This window comes from Lipotes vexillifer, unplaced genomic scaffold, assembly GCF_000442215.2.
Source record: "Lipotes vexillifer unplaced genomic scaffold, Lipotes_vexillifer_v1.1 scaffold444, whole genome shotgun sequence".
Lineage (NCBI taxonomy): Eukaryota > Metazoa > Chordata > Mammalia > Artiodactyla > Lipotidae > Lipotes > Lipotes vexillifer.
This window is the reverse complement of record NW_006793488.1, coordinates 4744795-4762813: the sequence shown is the minus strand read 5'-3', so window position 1 is coordinate 4762813 and position 18019 is coordinate 4744795. Positions and strand designations below refer to the sequence as shown.

General features: G+C 43.6%; 1 protein-coding gene across 1 annotated transcript; it reads right to left on the bottom strand.

The window, feature by feature from the left end:
* Nucleotides 1-7232: 7232 nt before the first annotated feature.
* Nucleotides 7233-17776, bottom strand: PAK1IP1 (PAK1 interacting protein 1). Its single transcript, XM_007466397.1, is given in 10 exon segments — nt 7233-7453; nt 7608-7731; nt 8489-8588; nt 10413-10510; nt 10609-10754; nt 11148-11200; nt 11720-11794; nt 11869-11989; nt 15427-15589; nt 17671-17776. Coding segments are annotated over 10 exon segments (1185 nt in total). The 5' UTR covers nt 17755-17776.
* Between the last annotated feature and the right edge of the window lie 243 nt (nt 17777-18019).

Sequence of the window (18019 nt, the reverse complement as noted above, 5' to 3'; positions counted from 1 at the left end):
TGTTCTCTTTCTCTCTGTCCAAATGGAAGATCACACCAGGCCTGCACCTGCGGAGGAGGGGCTGGATCAGAGGTAGTTAACAGCACAGCTCGCTAGCAGCCAGGAAGCAGTGCGTCCAAGTTCCAGCTCCAGCCCTTGGGAGCTAAGAAGAATGGGCAAGCCACCCAACGTCTCTAAGCCTCAGTTTCCTTCACTGCACCTACGCTGAGGATAGCAATGGTACAAATTTCCTAGGACTACTATGGGCATTAAATGGGATAATACGTAAAGGGGCTTTGCACAAAGTAACTGCTGAACAGATACCAACCGTTCTAGTAATAACCTAAATTCTAATATAACATAGGCCCACAGGACACTTCACTGACCAGCTCTGTACAGTTAATGAGCTAATCTCCTCAACACCTAACCAAATTATAACTAAACTGGAAAGTAAACACACCTCCTGTGCCCTTAATTCAAGTATTTTAGTTGCCCTTTCTGGGGGGAAAGGGTGCTGCTTTTCACCCCTGCCCAAAGAAGTGATTTCAATACTCAACATTTGTAAAATTTTCAGATGGTTATTTAACTTTGCATCACTCATAGTTATCGTTAGATGGGGGGCGAGGAGGAAGGATGAAATATACAAAGCCCAAGTCATAATTACGTAGAACACTACACCCTTGGCAAAGCAGGGTGTAACTCCTAATTTCTTAAAGAAATGCATCTGGTATCCAACGAGGCTAAGCTCGAAAATACATAACCTCTTCTGTTTAAATTACTGTCTATAATGGGGGGGGGCGCTTGGAATTGTACCACCGTCATTAATTCGACGTAACACTGAGTTACCGAGATTTTTAAGGAGATGGCCCAATAAAATCTCCAGGAAACGAATGATCTTGACGCTAAGCATCTGCCTCAGGAGCTCAGGGTCTCCGCAGGATTCACAACCCACTTTAAGGAAAGCAGGAAACGAGGGACTACACAAGCACCTACCACGCAGCCTAAAGCCGCCGCCTGGATCTGGAGGACGAAGAGCAGGCGGCAGCAAAGCCTCTCAACTCATTTCTAAAAGTCAAAACAGGTGTAAAATAATAGTAATAATAATTCCAAAGTACACGAACCTCCTTCCCAAAGGTCTGCACTAGCCAACGACAGCGCACACGTCTACGAGCCAGGAGTCGCACTCCTGCCGGAAATGTCGCAGCGCTTTCTCTGCGTCCGGGGGCGGGGCTTGGCACGGGGCGGGGCTAGAGGCAGGGGTCGCTGCACTCCGTGCGTCCCGGGGGCAGGGCATGGGGCGGGGCTTGCGCTGGATAGGCCGGCGCGTGCTGTTTGTCCCCGGGTCAGGGAGTCGCCGAGCGCTCCGTGTATCCGGGAAGCTGGGCGCGGTGCCGGCCGTCCAGCACTCGTCCCAGATCCAAGCCAGCCTGGCCTAAATCCGGAAGCCCAGGGTTGGAATCTAGTTTTGCAAGAGGCCTTTGCGAGCTGGGCCAGGTCTGCGGTGAAGGGGGGGGGGCTGCCACCGATGGGGGTGAAGGGCATCCGAGGCTGGATTTTGAAGGACTGCATCAACAGAGGGCCCTATTACCAGGTGTCAACCAGATGCAACACATCGGGAAGGACTGTCACTCTAGCCGATCACGTTATTTGCTACCATGGGAAGGGACTACTTTCTATCTGCAGAAGATAGGGTGGCCACTAGACAGGCTAGACAGTGTGGCTCACTTACCTGTTTCAAAGAGTGAGGCTACTTGAAAAGCATCTTAAAAGGGGACAGTGGGGGGCTTCCCTGGTGGCTCAGTGGTTGAGAGTCCCCTGCCGATGCTAGAGGACACGGGTTCGTGCCCCGGTCCGGGAAGATCCCACATGCCGCGAAGGGGCTGGGCCCGTGAGCCATGGCCGCTGAGCCTGCGCGTCCGGAGCCTGTGCTCCGCAACGGGAGAGGCCACAACAGTGAGAGGCCCGCGTACCGCAAAAAAAAAAAAGGGGGGGACAGTGGGTGAGTTACATTTGCAAGTACCTCTGCGATGCCCCCGTGGCCACACGTTATCTCCACTCCCACTGCATATCTGCTTCTCTTCCCTGCGTTTCCTGCACCACCATTCACTCAGCTTCTGTAACACCAAAATGTGGGTGGGTGTCACGTTTGGCATCTCTCTCTCTTTCATACCCTACAAGTAACAACAAGAATAGATCTTGTATACACAATCTTGAGTGAAAAAGCAAACTGCAGTGCATTGGCAACTGAAAAAAAAAATGCACAAGGAGACAGTTGTGAGCTAAGTTTTTTGGAGGGCAAAATGAGGACTATAGCCCCGGAGACAGCCTCTCAGGTAGCTCTGAGGAACTGCTCCGAAGAGGTGATGGCTGGAGGGTACGAGGAGCAGGTGTCTCTGTTAATGATTTTAGTGCTTTTCTAGATGTGAGAAGATGCAAGAAATTGGGCTCATAAAATCTTCCCCTGAAAATATCTAACTCTCTGAAGGCCTGTTCTGCCAGTTTTTCCCAGAGCACGGGGTGCCTCATTCCTGATCTCCAGCCAGAACTTTCAGGCTGTGTGGAAGGCAGTGGCTAAGGACCTAACCCTTGTAGAGGCAGATGGCGAGTGACAATTTTTTGTATGCAATTTTTTTTTTTTTTTTGCAGTACGTGGGCCTCTCACTGTTGTGGCCTCTCCCACTGCGGAGCACAGGCTCGGGACGCACGGGCCCAGCGGCCATGGCTCACGGGCCCAGCCGCTCCGCGGTATGTGGGATCTTCCCGGACCGGGGCACGAACCCGTGTCCCCTGCATCAGCAGGCGGACTCTCAACCACTGCGCCACCAGGGAAGCCCTGTATGCAATTTTATGTATGCAGCATACATACTCTGAAAGAAGACCTTCCACTTGCAGCAACTCCTACTTTTCAGATATCAAAAATGAAGTCTGTGTTTACCACATCTGATTCTAAACAACCAAAGCTGATAGTGACTAAGAACTCTGAGCAATTCCACTTAGGCCAGACCCTCAACAACTTAATGGAAGACTCACCTGAAAAAACAATGGCAGGGGCTTCCCTGGTGGCGCAGTGGTTGGGAATCCGCCTGCTAGTGCAGGGGACACGGGTTCGAGTCCTGGTCCGGGAGGATCCCACATGCCGTGGACCAACTGGGCCTGTGCGCCACAACTACTAAGCCTGTGCTCTAGAGCCCGCAAGCCACAACTGCTGAGCCTGCGTGCCACAACTATTGAAGCCCGCGCGCCTAGAGCCCGTGCTCAGCAACAAGGGAGGCCACCGCAGTGAAAGGCCCGTGCACCGCAATGAAGAGTAGCCCCCACTCGCCGCAACTAGAGGGAGCCTGTGTGCAGCAACGAAGACCCAACGCGGCCAAAATAAATAAATAAATTTTATTTTTTTAAAAAAATGACAGGACTTGCCTTAACCAGCTGGGATGATTTAGGGATTCATTTCTCCCTATGCAGATGCAAGCTTCAAACCTTAGTTAAGTCCACCATGATCCTCCCCCTGCCTTTCAGACTTAAAGAAATTGAACCACAGGGAATGTTACCTATAGTCCTAGCCCTTGGTTAAGCTGTTATTTGAAATAAGTTGTCCTACACCCTTAACTCTACTATAATGCATAGTTTCATGTGCAGTCCATCATAAAATATAAAATAAATGAAAGGAACCGGTTTCTGCTCTGTTTCAATTGGTTCCACACAAGGATTTGTGTTTAGTAATGTTTCTAGTTGACATTAGCATATTTTAGGAGATAGCTCAGCTCTTAACTAGGAGCCCACTGAATAGTACTGGAACACTGAACCACAAGTGTGTCATGGGGCGTGACGAAGACTGTGTGAGGGACTAAGTTTTTAGTCTCTGGCCACTGGGGCCTATCAATGGGATGTTTTTCTGTTAGTTTGTGTTCTGTTTTGTTTTGTTTTGTTTTGTTTTGTTTTGTTTTCACTGAGGCCTCAAGTCAGGATTGTCTGCTAGACACACATGTACACCCACCCATAACCAGAGCAATAAAGACCATCTGCCGCAAGAGAAGAGCTCATGAGGAAGGAATAGCGCTTCACTTTGAGCATTATTTTATCATTTTTGGAGGCTTGTATGTGTTGAATTTACACTTAAATAGACCTCAAGCAAAAATGGTCAAAATCAAATGCCAGTTGCAGTGTTGCAAGTCAACATCTACTGAGTATCCACAATACTAATTACTAGGTCTTTAGGAATATTTTATAGCTTTAAGATTGACATCATCCATTCAATAAAATTTTCTCCAAGAAATTAATAAATGAGATTATGAAAAAAACTGCCTATTTTTTTCAACCTACCCTATCTGCCACGTGCTTCTAGGACCTCATATATTAGAGCCATAATAATATGAGCAAAGCATACAGTGTGCTTATTACACGCAGGGCACTGAAGTGCTTGACATCGGCAAACTCATTTAATCTTCATAGCAACCCTATGCAGTAAAGACTATTACTTTCTTCTGCTTTTATACATGGAGGAAATTAAGGCAGAAAGGGAGCTGGTATAAGGTCACACAGTAAAGGGTAGGGCTGCCTAACTCCTCTAGTCTGTTCTCTGTACCGTGACCAGGACAATCCTGTTACAAATGGGACTGCGTCATTCCTCAGCTCCAAACCCTCCAGTGGCTCCCTTACCTCCTGCAAAGCCCTGCACACCTCCCTCCCGGACCTCAGCTCCTATTGCCCTTTGCTGATGCTGCTCCAGCCTCCTTGCTTGCACCTCCGAGCACTTGCACATGCAGCTGTTTCATCTGCCCGGAACCCTCTTCCCATATAATCTCTCACTCACTCCCTCACCTCCTTTAAATCTTTATTCTAATGTCACCTTCTCAGTGAGGCCTTCCAGGATCATCTTATTTAAGACTACGACCATCTGCATTTCCTCCCGTAGCTTATTTTTCTCCACAGCACTTACCTCCTAAGTGGTATATAACTTACGAATTGCAATCACCTCCCCTCTCTAGCATGCAAGTTCTCCAGAGTGAGGATTGTTGTCTGGCACAGCAGGGCTCCACAAGCAAGCGTTGAAAGGCCGAGGACATGTAGTGAGAAGTCAGCAGCTGCTTCAGAAAGAGGGCAACCGGCAGAGTCAGAGACAGGAGGGAGAGATGGCCCTGGCTGCGCCCTGCCTCTTTCTGAGGTCTGGCTCTCTCCCTGCCCCGGCCTGTCAGACACCTGTGTCCTTGTCATAAACCCCTCCCCGTGCCTTCTGAAGTTTGGGATAGCCAGTTGCTTTTTGTTTCTTGCAGCCTAGTCTTTCTTAACCAAGGCAGCATCCCTTTCCCTCTGCCAGAAATGCCTTTTTCTCCTTGTTCAAAACTCAGTCTCATCTCTTACTGAAGTCAAGCTGCCACCAGCCACCACAGGCTGTAATACATTTCTTACCAAAGCTCTTGTCCTTTGTGTAGGGATTTTCTTTTTTTTTTTCCTTTTCGGCCCCTAGAATCTAGGATAGTGCCAGGTACGTGGTGAACGTTGCTCAACACAGGCCCAGTGAATAAACAAAATGGAGAGTGGAGATAGAGGTGGCCTTCAGGGATTTCAAAATACTGAGGAGTGAATTTGCAATAAGAAGCTTCTCATACATTAATATCAAAGTAGACAATCCAGCACAGAGATGGCTGCGATTATAAACGGACTATACATTCCTAGGAGGAAAAGAAAATGAACCTGACTCCCCCCAAAATAGGTATTTTTTGATACAAACTGGTTTGTACAATGGCCTCCAAGTACACTACCAGGGAAGCTCTGCCAGAGGTCACTGAGCAGACAAGCGCAGACCAAAATAAAATGCTCGAATCACATGGTTTATAGCAATTTTGTATGTAATTGCCAAAACTTGGAAGGAACCAAGATGTCCTCCAGTAGTGAATGGTAAACTGTGGTACATCCAGACAACGGAGTATTATTTATTACTAAAAAGAAATGAACTATCAAGCCATGAAAAGACACAGAGGAAGCTTATATGCACGTTAGTAAGTGGAAGAAGCCAATCTGAAAAGGCTACAATACTGTATGATTCTAACTATATGATACTGTGGGAAAGGCAGAACTTCGGAGATGGGAAAAAGCTCAGTGATCATCAGTGGTGGAATTGGGGAGAGATGAACAGAACAGAGTGGCAAATCTGTCCCTTCTCTCAATATTGTTATAAACCCAAAACAGCTATAAAAAAGTAAAGTCTCAAAAACAAAATAACCAAACCTATATTCATCTTTGTCTACAGGCCTGAAGTAAGATAACCAAGAGTTGGATGGAAATGTCAGACACATGGTTTGGTTCGTTTCCTAGATGATTCCCTCTCATGAAGTGAGCGGCACTTTAGTGTCCAAGTGTTAAGATCCTCATTTTGCCTAATCAGGAGGGAGTCCCCTGCTGGCCTCGGGGATTTAACATCTTCCCAGCTAAGTCAGACCTATGAATCCTCTACTACTGTGTCTCTTCAAACCTTCCAGCAAAATCCATTAAGGAAAATGCTTTAATTTTCTAGGTAAGAAAAGAGTATCATCAACGGCTAGTTTTAAGACCACCTTTGTCAGAAGATTAGCTAAGTGAGTTTTCTGATGCCCTGAAACAGATGGGAAAATAAAAAAAGGAAATGTCATTTTCCTGTCCTTAAGTTACCTCGTAAACAAACCACTGCTTGGAAACAGAATAGTTACATGAAGTCTGGAAGCCTCTCTTTAACCTTCTTATGTACATAGCCCTAAACTTAAGCATATGCTTTACACATACATATTTTATTTTATATATCTAATTTTTAAGCTTGTCTTAACATACTTCCTGGTATGAAAATCTTTTTATATCTTTTGTTACCAAAACAAACAAAATCCGCATTAAAATTACTAGAACCACGTGAAAAAGCCAAAGTAATGCAGGTTTTTCATTCTTCCCTCACTTAGGAGAAAAATCTGAAAAACAATTCCTTTATCTACTTCTGGTAAAGAAATGCATTCAAGATTTTGTATTATTTTAAGCTATAATATTTTGAGAAAGATCTTTATTTGCCTTACACAACAGTAAAAATTATATATTACACGTTAACATACTATATATTACCATGATATATAATAAAATACTGCCTAACAAAAAGTTTTACCACTGTTTAAAAAAGCAAAATCCTGAAAGTGATTTTTAAGCTGTACATTTTCTTCAAAAGAAGAAATTCCTAGCTTTTACTCAGGAAAAAAAAAGTACATTTGAAAGTTTTTCTCTTAGGAGAAATCCGGAATTCACTGCATCATTCATATTTTCTTCTTTTTGCTCTTCTTTTTTTCTAACATTTCTACTGTTTTCCTCTTCTTGGTTGACACCAGGCTGCTTCCTTTTGTTGGCTTATTACTGTCACCAGTTAAACCGCATTTCTTCGTGTCAGGTTTTAGCTGCCTTTCTTCCTCCTGGACTTCACGGCCAGATTCCTTTCTTTTCCTTTTGGACTGTTCTTGTTTACTTACTAAAATACAAGAGACAGTGCATTTAAAGAGTGCTTTTCCCTTTGAAATAAACACAAGCCCACAATAGAGTAAAGTCATCTGGACCTCCTCCACTTTAATGATTCAAAGAGAGAGCAGATTATTTAGTTTCTGTAAACAATCAATTTCATTTACCAGGAGATGGTTCTACAGCTGGAAGCAGGCTTCCTTTCGTGTCTGTCACTCTGTCCAGCCACACTCCAAGACATGTCAGCCTGGCATTAGTGTTTACTTCACACAGCAAAGACGGGGAAACCCCCTAAAACAGGAACGGCAATTCGTGATAACTAACATAGAGAGATTTTAAATAATTACTTTCATTTTTCCATAAACATGTTACCTTAATTTAAAACTTACACTGTATTTTGAGTATAAAATATACTGCCTAGAAGAAACGTATTATCTTGATTCATGATTGGTTTGACTAAGTCCTTCACGAGAGCCAATTTCTAAGAAGGGCTCTGCTAAGGAAAGCGACCATTTTATCGTGGTCATTTCAGGGTTTAACAAAGAACCATGCACAAAGTAGGTACTCAACAAACCACATTCACAGAATGTGTTTATAAGAGAATGAAGAATAATAAACCAAGAATCTGTAAGAGGGAGACTCTACCAAAGGGAATTTAAATTTCCAATTATCTGTTTCAAAACTACTGTTAGTTCTACAACTGATCAAAAATTCCCCATTTTTTTTCCCTTAGTAATGGCACTATGTTTATTTAACAAAATCTTACAGAGAACATCAATATACAAAAGAGAAGAAAGTCATGCTTCTCTGATTTAAACAGCAGGAGTTCTGGAATCCTGCCAGCTCAGACTCGCCAATACCAACTCCTGATGTGGTGCTACGGAACCCTTTTAAAACCATGAATGTCAATCATGCCTGGAAGAAATTTTAAAAGTTTAAAGATCTATGCCTTATGACCCTTAAAAGAAATTCCACCTCACTTAACTCAAAATTAATATTGACAGTAAGACTCCCATTCAGTGTATTTACATTGTGCTGAGACACTGACCTTGTCCTCTTTGAGCTTCCACATTTTGATGAAACCATCACTCGATGCTGTAACAATAATATGATGCTCTGGAGTTTCAAAACTGAACATGTCTTTTACCCTAGGATAGAAATAGTAACACCATAAAAGACCCTTTCTTCCAGATAGTATGATACTGCTAGAAAGCTTCTATGCACAGTCTCTTGACTTTTCAATGCTTCAAGTATTTCCAAACTGCTCAATGAACGGTGCCTAAAATTTAACATGCTTCACGCTCCCATGAGTTGGTGAGTCATTTTCAGGGTCTAAATTCCAAGATAAAATTGACTGTCAATGATACCTTAAGAAAAAGTTGAAAAGATGGTGGCAGATAACTATAAATCATCAGATTATCATAAAGGAAATAAAGATACTTAAAGCCCCTCACCTCAGGAAACTACAAGGTCAGTACCGAGAGAAAAGACAACAGAGATGACCCGAGGCCTTCTCCTCTGCATCCGTTTTTCTTGTCCTCAGTGCCGCCACCTACAGTCTAAGCTACTATCATTTTCCTTCTGGACTACGGAGTAAACTAATTGGCCTCGCTGCTTCCATTTTTGCCCCCTCACAATTTTAAAAAAATCAAACCATGTTACTCCCAGTCTTAAAATTCTACAAAGCTTGGATCTGCTTTAAAATAACATGGGAGAGGGAGGAAGTGGTGGGACATAGATAAACCAATATCTACAAAGGCACTCAGTATAAAATTCAAACTCCTCACCATGACTTGCAAGGCCATGCACCATTTGGCTCACTCTGACCCAGTCACATGGGTCTTCTAGCTGTTCCTAAAATACACCAAGTTCTTTCCTCCCTCAGGGCCACTGTGCCTACAGTTCTCTCCTCTTTTTAGAAATAGCTCCTTTATCCCTAAGGTCTCACTCCCCCTTCCCTTATCAACCTATCTAAATAAGTTACCCGTGTTATTCCCAAATCATAATACCCATTTCCTTCCTGTTACAATTACCTGCTTGTTTATCATCTCTCTGTTGCCCCACTACAAGATAAGAGCCAGGAGGGTGCAAGCTCTTGTTGCAGTATTTCATTATGGATGCTCAGTGAATACTTGTTAAATGAACGAATGGCCAAATTTCATAAGTGCTATATGGCCTTGAAGAATATGTTCATTTCTCAATACAGGGGAAAACTAGCGCCTGTCTAATGATTGCAGTATTCTGAGTATTTACAAAGAGAGATTTCTTAAAGCTGAACTATTATTTAGAAAATAAAAACTAAGAATTGTCTGAAACATAAAAGAATATGCAAATAAAACACATTAAAGTATAACCATCCATAATCGACTTTTTCAAAATTACAGTTGGAAACAGCAGAGGCAGACTCAGACAGAACTGGGTTGACTCCCAGCTCAAACACCTAACAGGGGGGTAATCTTGGTCCAGTTACTTAACCGTTGACTCTGAGACTCACATTTACCCCCAGAGATACAGTGAGCAAGAGATAACAAACTGGCACAAGGCAGAGGTCAATATGGCATTTATTTCTCCTGCAGGAAAAACAAATAGCGTAGAAAGGCGCTAGAAGTGGACAAGGAGAATAAAGTAAAAGGACAAGAGTGGTCAGGGGCAGAGCTCAAGATTGTTTAATTGTTTTTCCCTGCTCAAGTATGGATTGAGGATTTCAGGCCTCAAGTCTAATGAAATTATTGGGAAAATAAATATCTTGTGCACGTGACTAGTCCTGATGACAACTTCACCACTTCTGTATCACTCAGGCCAAGACAACAACATGCCCACCATCCTCTTAGGTTCCAGAAATCATATATACGTACATATGTCTGACTATGTCTGCGGTCGTTCATAAAAAACATACACCCTGCTTTATGAAGCTACTGCATTTATAAGAGATTCTACACGTACATGCACACAGAGATTAGTGAAAAAAATACCTGTTTTCATGAGCTTTAAATTCAGAGAGGCACATTAGTGAATCACAGTCAAAAAATCTTACAACCTCTTCATCTCCAGCCACTGCAAGGACAGATTCCTAGGAGAGGAAAAACAGAATACTATCCAGAATGTCATCAACAATTCCAACCATCACCACACATACTAAACTCCCATCACTGATTTCCGATCACTTACTGAAAGAAACGTAACAGAAGATACTCTCTTTTCATTTGTGATGCTGCCACTGACGGATGCAGTGTCAAGCTGATAGACATCTATTTTGTTCAGTATGACAACTACGTATTTCTCTCCTCTTGGGGACCATTCCACTATGTGAGCATCTGTAAGTTAAAAGCACAAAGCTGTTGTATTTCATGAATAAAAAAAGAAATTGATCAGGGTCATAATAAAAATAGCCAATATTTACACTGCATTTTCACATCCATTATCCCATTCAATCTTCACAACAAACTTATAACACGTATTTTGTGAGTTAAATTGTAGACAATGAACTGGTTCCAAGACTCATTAAGGTCATACCGCTGGAAGGTGGCAGAGCCACACCAAGAATCCCAATCTAAAGTGGGAAAAGAAATTAACCTAAAGCATTTGCTCTCAGAGGGAACCAACACTGCGCACAAAAATAAATGTATATGTACATGCTCACAAGAATGTGTGTATATACGTTCACATCCCATCAAATTTTCAAATACATTTCAAACAAAAATACTCACTTTGTTTTATGTTTTTTATGAATGCCGATCTTCCTTCCACAAGATTCCATGTTCTGCAAAACAGGAAGCTCATTTACAGCATGATCACCAACTCTGACCAGGTATAAAGGTAAGTTTAAGGAAGACTCAAATGAAAATTTACTAACTACTTGGCTATTCAGAAGAACTGCCTTCTTTCTTACAGCACCATGTGAAATATTATCAAGCAAGATTAAAACTCGCTCTGTTCCCACAGCCCTTTCCTATGTATGCTGAGTCCACTGTATTTTCAAAAGGTTTCACCCCCTAAAGCTCTTCTTTTTAGGATCACCCTCTACTTCACAGCTTACAACTGCAATGTAACTTGCATGTTTGAATATAGAGCTTGTCGGTTTTTTTCCATTATGAAAAGGTTCACTAGCTTTCAACCTCTCCCTTGTGTCAAAATATCATCAAATGGCTGACAATGTGAGACAATACAGAAACAGAATCTAATTACTATAGTAAAAGATGTCCCAGGGGTGGGTTCTTGTTATACTTGGAGAACAAAGACCACAGCTTAGTAAAGGTACTCTTGGGCCTTAATGACTTACCTTAATGTCTTATCTGTACCCACAGACAGGGCCAACTTGCCAGACGGGTGAATGGAAAGGAAGGTCACATGTCCTCTAAAAGGAAACTGACAGTTAGTCCCCAACCTGACTGGCACCTGGAGACCACCGATGGGGAAGTCTGGACTCACTTGTGAGCTTTAATCGACTTCAGGCACTCCCATTTCTTTGCATCCCAGACACAAATGAGGCCGTCCTCTGCCCCGCTGATTAAGTGCCTGTTGCCGTGGAATTTCAGGCAAGTTATGGTGCCTGTGGAAAAACCAAGACAGGCAAAACTAACATTCATTTAGAGTGCAAACTCCATTTCTGGTTTGAAGGCTATGCTGCAGTCAGAAAACATCCAATATCTTAATATTACTGAAACATGCCTCAAAGTGTCGGGTGAAGAAATTAATTTGTTTTTCATCTAAGATCACACAGTTTCAAGCCTATGTAAATATTTTCAGCAAAGAGTTTCTCTACAGGTTTGAACTAATCAGTTCACTTTCTTGCTTTACATCCCCATAATCATGAATTTCGGAGATGGCTGGCTAGGACAGTTTGAGCAGAAGTCAAACAAAACTAACCAACTAATCTGGGGATCAAACCAAGATGCACAGCCATATGACTTCTACTTTCCAAACAGTGAATTAGCTACCCAACCATCCATAATGCAGTTATTATGCCTTCAGAGCTATTTTTGATTTGACTTATACACAGTTCTTATTCACTGTCATAAGAATTTGTTACAATTTCATAAAACAATACACTAATTATGGCTTCTGTATTCTCCTTCCATGGTTAACAAATCTTCCTGCATCTTTTCAACTTCTTTACAAAACATTGCACTCCCTTCCACTCAAACGGAAGCCTGGATCGCCCATGAATTTCCCCTACAGCGCTCCTCAAATATTAAAAGGCTGGAGTGAGGTGAGGTGATGGAAGAACCCAGTACTCAATCTCCCAAATCAGTCCTCAAGTAAGATTCCTTATCCTCTGAAGTTTGTGTCACCCAGCTTAATTGCCCTAGAGTTGAGGAGTCAGCAAACCATTGCCTGCCGGCCCCATCTGGCTGGTGGCCTGGTTTTGTAAATGCAGTTTTACCGGAATATAGCCATGCTCACTCAGTTACAAAATGTCTACGGATGCTTTGGCACGGCCAAAGTGAGTAGTCGTAACAGAGACTGTACAGCCGCAAGGCCTAAATATTTACTATTTTGTCCTTCTCAGAATAAGAGTGTGAACCCCTGTGTCATTACTGTCCATCTGCACACCTCCTGGTCAATCCTTTACGCTGCCCTTTATATTGAAAGAGCCAGAGATCTGTGAGGAATAATTCTGCACCCCCAAAAAGCACTAATAATGTGTGGGCTTATGGACTCCCTTCTCCTCAAAGTGGGAAACTTCAGCCACTTTGCCCATGTTTCCCTCCTTCCCTACTTCTCATTTTGGGAATTTTGCTTTCCCACATCTTCTACTCCTCCTTTCCATGACTCCATTTGTTCCCTGGAAAAGAGCTTATCTATTACCAACTGTTAGAAAAACAGGATTTGTACCAGGAATGAAGGAAATCAGGAACCTTATTTCATTCATCCCCTATCCAATTTCTAAGTCCCTTCTTGTTGAACACCTCTACCAATGGGTTTGGACAGACTAGACTCGTTTAACTTATTTCCTCCAAGCCTAAGGGAGAGAGGAGGCTTCCTTGTATGAACTGGGATTAGGAGACAGAGAGGAAAAGGAACGTACATTGAAATCACTCAGAGCCAAGCTTCTGCTGAAAAGCGAGACACCTGTCAAAGTAGCTAAGGACCATCTAATATAAGAAAGACGTTGATCACTCTAAATTTACTGCTAGAAACCAATGCTTGGTGTGGAACTTCTGAAATATATGAAAGATAGTGTAAGAAAAAGGGTACCTGTCTTTATCCGCCTTTCATTGCAGGAAACTAACTTGCCTGGCTGAGTTTCCTCAAACTAAGTATGTATTTAAGTGATTCTACTACCTTAAGTTCTTTCTTCCTTTCCCTTTTCCTTCTGGAACACATGTGAAACCCCTCCTTCTCTGCCCCCTGGGAAAATGCAGTGAAAACAGCACATGATGTTCAATACCGGGGAAAAAAATTACCTGTTCAGTCTTTCTGTCCCTTGGTCCTCCCACTACCCCGGTCAACTGCACCATCAGCATGGAACACACAACCGTGGCTTGCTGATCAGCACCCCCGACCTCCTCGATGCCAGTAACCTTCGCCTCCTCTGTATTTCGTCCCTCACCCCCCCTACAGCCAGGACACTGTTACCACCGAGAGCTTTTCCACATTAACTCTACCCTCTGACCACAGTCTCACGTCGTCCCAGCCCTTCTTCCACTCACAATCCACCTGCTCTTTCTTTACTCTGGAGATCTGCAGACCCTTGACACCCTATCTCCTCTAGGCTGACAACCTATTCTTTCTCTGAAACCCTCAATTCCCTTGTAAATCGATCCTCTCTTGCACACGTCAAGTAACCATCCTCTCTCTGCAGAAATGTCTGTGGCTTACTGCAAACACATGCTAGTCCATCCACAGCCTCCACCCTCAGTCAGGCAGGCCCTCGTCAGTCCTCTACTTATTCCTGGCACCTCTCCAGGAGAGGCATCCAAACCTCGAGCACTTTCCTCAGCGCTGCTGCCTCCTTCTCATTCAACCCCCAACCTCCTCCACGCAAGGGCCCCCCGAGATCTGGCTCCACCTACTTCTCCAGCCACTCCCACCTCCATTCCAATCCTCTCATAATAGCGAGCTCCTTACAGCTCCCCAGACACAGCAGTGGTTAAAAATACAGGCTCTACGGACTTCCCTGGTGGTCCCGTGGTTAAGAATCCACCTTCCAATGCAAGGGACGCAAGTCTGATCCCTGGTCGGGGAACTAAGATCCCACGTGCCACAGTGCAACTAAGGTCACACGCTGCAACTACTGAGCAGGAAAGCCACAACTAGAGAGCCCGTGGGCCACAACTACAGAGCCCATGCACCCTGGCGCCTGTGCACCATAACTAGACAGAAGCCCACGCGCCACAATGAAAGGTCCCACATGCCGCAACAAAGATCCCATGTGCTGCAACTAAGACCCGACGCAGCCAAAAAATAAAATAAATAAATAAATATTTTTTTAAAAAAAAACAAAAAACGGGCTCTAGACCTAGGGTCAAGTTCCAGTTCCAGTGTTTTGTGACTCTGGGTGAGTCATGTAACATCTCTGAGCCTAGGTTTTCTCTTCTGCGAACTGACGATACAACTATACCTTCCCGGCATACCGCTGGGTACCTGATGGACCTCAATAAAGTCGGCTCTTCACGTGATGCTACCACTTGTGCTCGTCACACTGCCTGCTCTGCCTGGAATGTCCTTTTCTCCACCTTGCCAGTTTCACCTAGCCAACAACTGATACTTTTCTTATAAAATTATGCAGGTGTCATTTTAAGGAAGTTTTCAATGAAAACTCACTTCCTCCTCCTTGCGCTCTAGACTGAGTTAAGTGCCTCCCTTCTGTCCCAATACAGACTGTGAATAACTTAAGGACAAAGAACCACATTTTTTCCATTTCTACATTTCCTAGCACAGAATCTGCTACGTATCAGAAACTTAATGAATTGTTCATCTGAAGTCAAACTGTAAAGTAATAATACCTCAACATTATTGTCTTGAAGAATACAGTGTTCTTACCATTGTGATGCACTAGAGCCCCATGGTCTATCTTCTTTTTCATGTCATAAATGTGAATGGTTTCATCTTTGCTCCCAGTGACTACAAAACGGCTACTGACAGCCACTGCTGACAAGGAGGCAGTGTGGGCATGGTGAGTGAAGTCGGCCACGGGAGTCCATTTCTGCTAAAGAGTGATACATACAGTCAGTGACATGCCACGATTGTATCGTAGTTCTCTACAAAGAGATAAGTGGTTTCACAATCTGTGAAAACTCTCAACAGATCCTACAAATGGAGAAAAGACTATGCGATGAAAGGTAGATTCACACAAACAATCTGAGAGTTGAATAAGGAAGGTAAAGCAGGAGATGGGAAGGCATCGCTGAGTATCAAAACAATTATGAAGACTGGGCTACAGGGACTTTAAGGTCCCATCCAAATCCTTAACTCCTCAATATATTTACTTAGACATGACACTTCCATACCAATCATTCACTCAAATGTCCAAATCTTGATTTGAATTTATTCACTCAAATACTGAATGACTACTATGTGCTTGGCACCATTTTAGGCAGTTGATACAGGGCAGTGAACAAAAGAAACAAAAGTCCTTATCCTAAGGGAGTTGCCATTCCTGTGGGAAGGACAGACAAGACACAATACGATGTCACAGAGATAAGTATCAATGTAACAACGCCTATAAAGAAAAATGTACAGGATTTGCATTAATACCAACATAAGCCCTAGAGAATGACCAATGATGAGGTCTTGAGAACTCTATGCTTGCTGCCATGAAACTTCTGGATTGGATAAGTGTGACTAGTTCAGTGCGAAGGATGACGGCTGAATACACACACACATACCCCACAAATTAAGGGAGATGCATCAAGAAGTATTAGCAAAACAAATAAACCAACAAAGAAAAAAAAATCACCAAACATGTTTGAACACACTTAGGATGTGTTACTGCAAATTAATTCCTAAAAATGACAGAAGGATAGTCCTTCCGTCAATCAGAACCCAGGGGGCCTCTTTTGAGTAAAGGTACAACATTCCTGAAGAGCTGCTATGGCCATAAATCAAAGAACAACCTTTGCTTGTGCATATTGCAGAAGGAAGGCTGGTTATCTGGAATATTGCCTGACTAGGTTTAGAAGCAGTACTGGGTAATGGTTAAGCGCTTCAAGCATCAGAGACACCTGGGAATTTGAGTCTGAGGTCTTCCACTTATTAGCTCTGTGGCCTCGCTTAACCTATCTCAACTTCTGGTTCCTCATCTGTAAAATGGGAATAACTGTATCTGCCTCAGAGGGGTGCTGTGAGGACTACTCTGTGTCTGGAACATGGAACGCAACGTAATTACACAAAGAACACAATCAGTAGCATCATCTTTGAGTATTCAAAACACGTACCTTTCAGCCAAAGGCAGATTAACCACCAGAGTAGAAAACAAAATAAACAAAAACAATCAGTCAAGTCATATACTTCCAATTTTCTAGTTAATTCAAGACTGACACTTTGACTTCTTCATAAACAAGTACTCAATGAAACAGGTTTCTAGGAAATACCTAGGACTGCTTAGGGGGAAAAAAAAAACAGCACAGGACTAAAAGTTAAGGGATCTTGCTTCTAGTCCTGGGTATGTCCTATCTGCTTGACTACTGCTACTTTACTTAACCTTTTAACGCACACACCCAGTAAAATTCTTACATTTTGTTGTAATTTTTCTGCACGTGTTTGCCTCCCTCATCCTCTCCTCATGTCGGGAAGATCTCCAGTGCAGGATCCATGCCTTTGGCTTCTTTGCACCTTCACTGCAAGTACTGGCCTCACCGTAAGGGCCCAATAATGAACTGCTGTCACTCTATATCTGTGAGGGGTTTTTCCGGATTTAGCTCAAATATTTTGTAAAATACCGGAACATAAATTCAGTGAAAGAGCGAACTGTTCTTTCATTAAATCCTGAACACCTCACGGGCTGTCAACTTGGATTCATAATCTACGGCCCACTGGCCCGTTTGCAGAAATGCCAGCTTCCTTCGTGCACAGTAGTCAGAATGCTTACTACGAAAGACAGACAACGTCTCGTCGTATGAAATGCCTTCTCCGTGTTTTAAAAGGCTAACGTGTATTTTAAGTCTCCTGAGCTTTGTCACCGAATCCCTAAGAAATCAGACAGTGCGCTCCCTTGCTGCGCTGTGGGAACCAGACCCGACGGTGCCCGCCCCACCCGCGGCGGCCCCTCCCCGCGCGGGCTCTCACCTCATGGTCGCCGCTCGCCTTGGGCTCCAAGTGTACAGCGAACCCAAAAAGTACCTGCTCGTAGCATCCAGCTACCAGCTCCATTCTGCAGGACACGCGGCCCCTCCCCGAGGCAGGCTCAGCGCAGACCGGTAGTGACGAAAGCGGATGCAAGGGGGAGGAAGGGGTCCTTCCTGCGTCGGCGCTCAAGTTTACGTCAAGATCGCGGGGCTGCCTTTTAGGCGCCTCCATCCGTGGGAGGAATTTCAGGGCTAGAAGATCACGCGGAATTTCCAAGAAGGGAATAAGGAAGGACGCCCCATGACGAGATTCTCATTTCAAGGAGGAAAAAAAAAAAAAAAAAAACCTG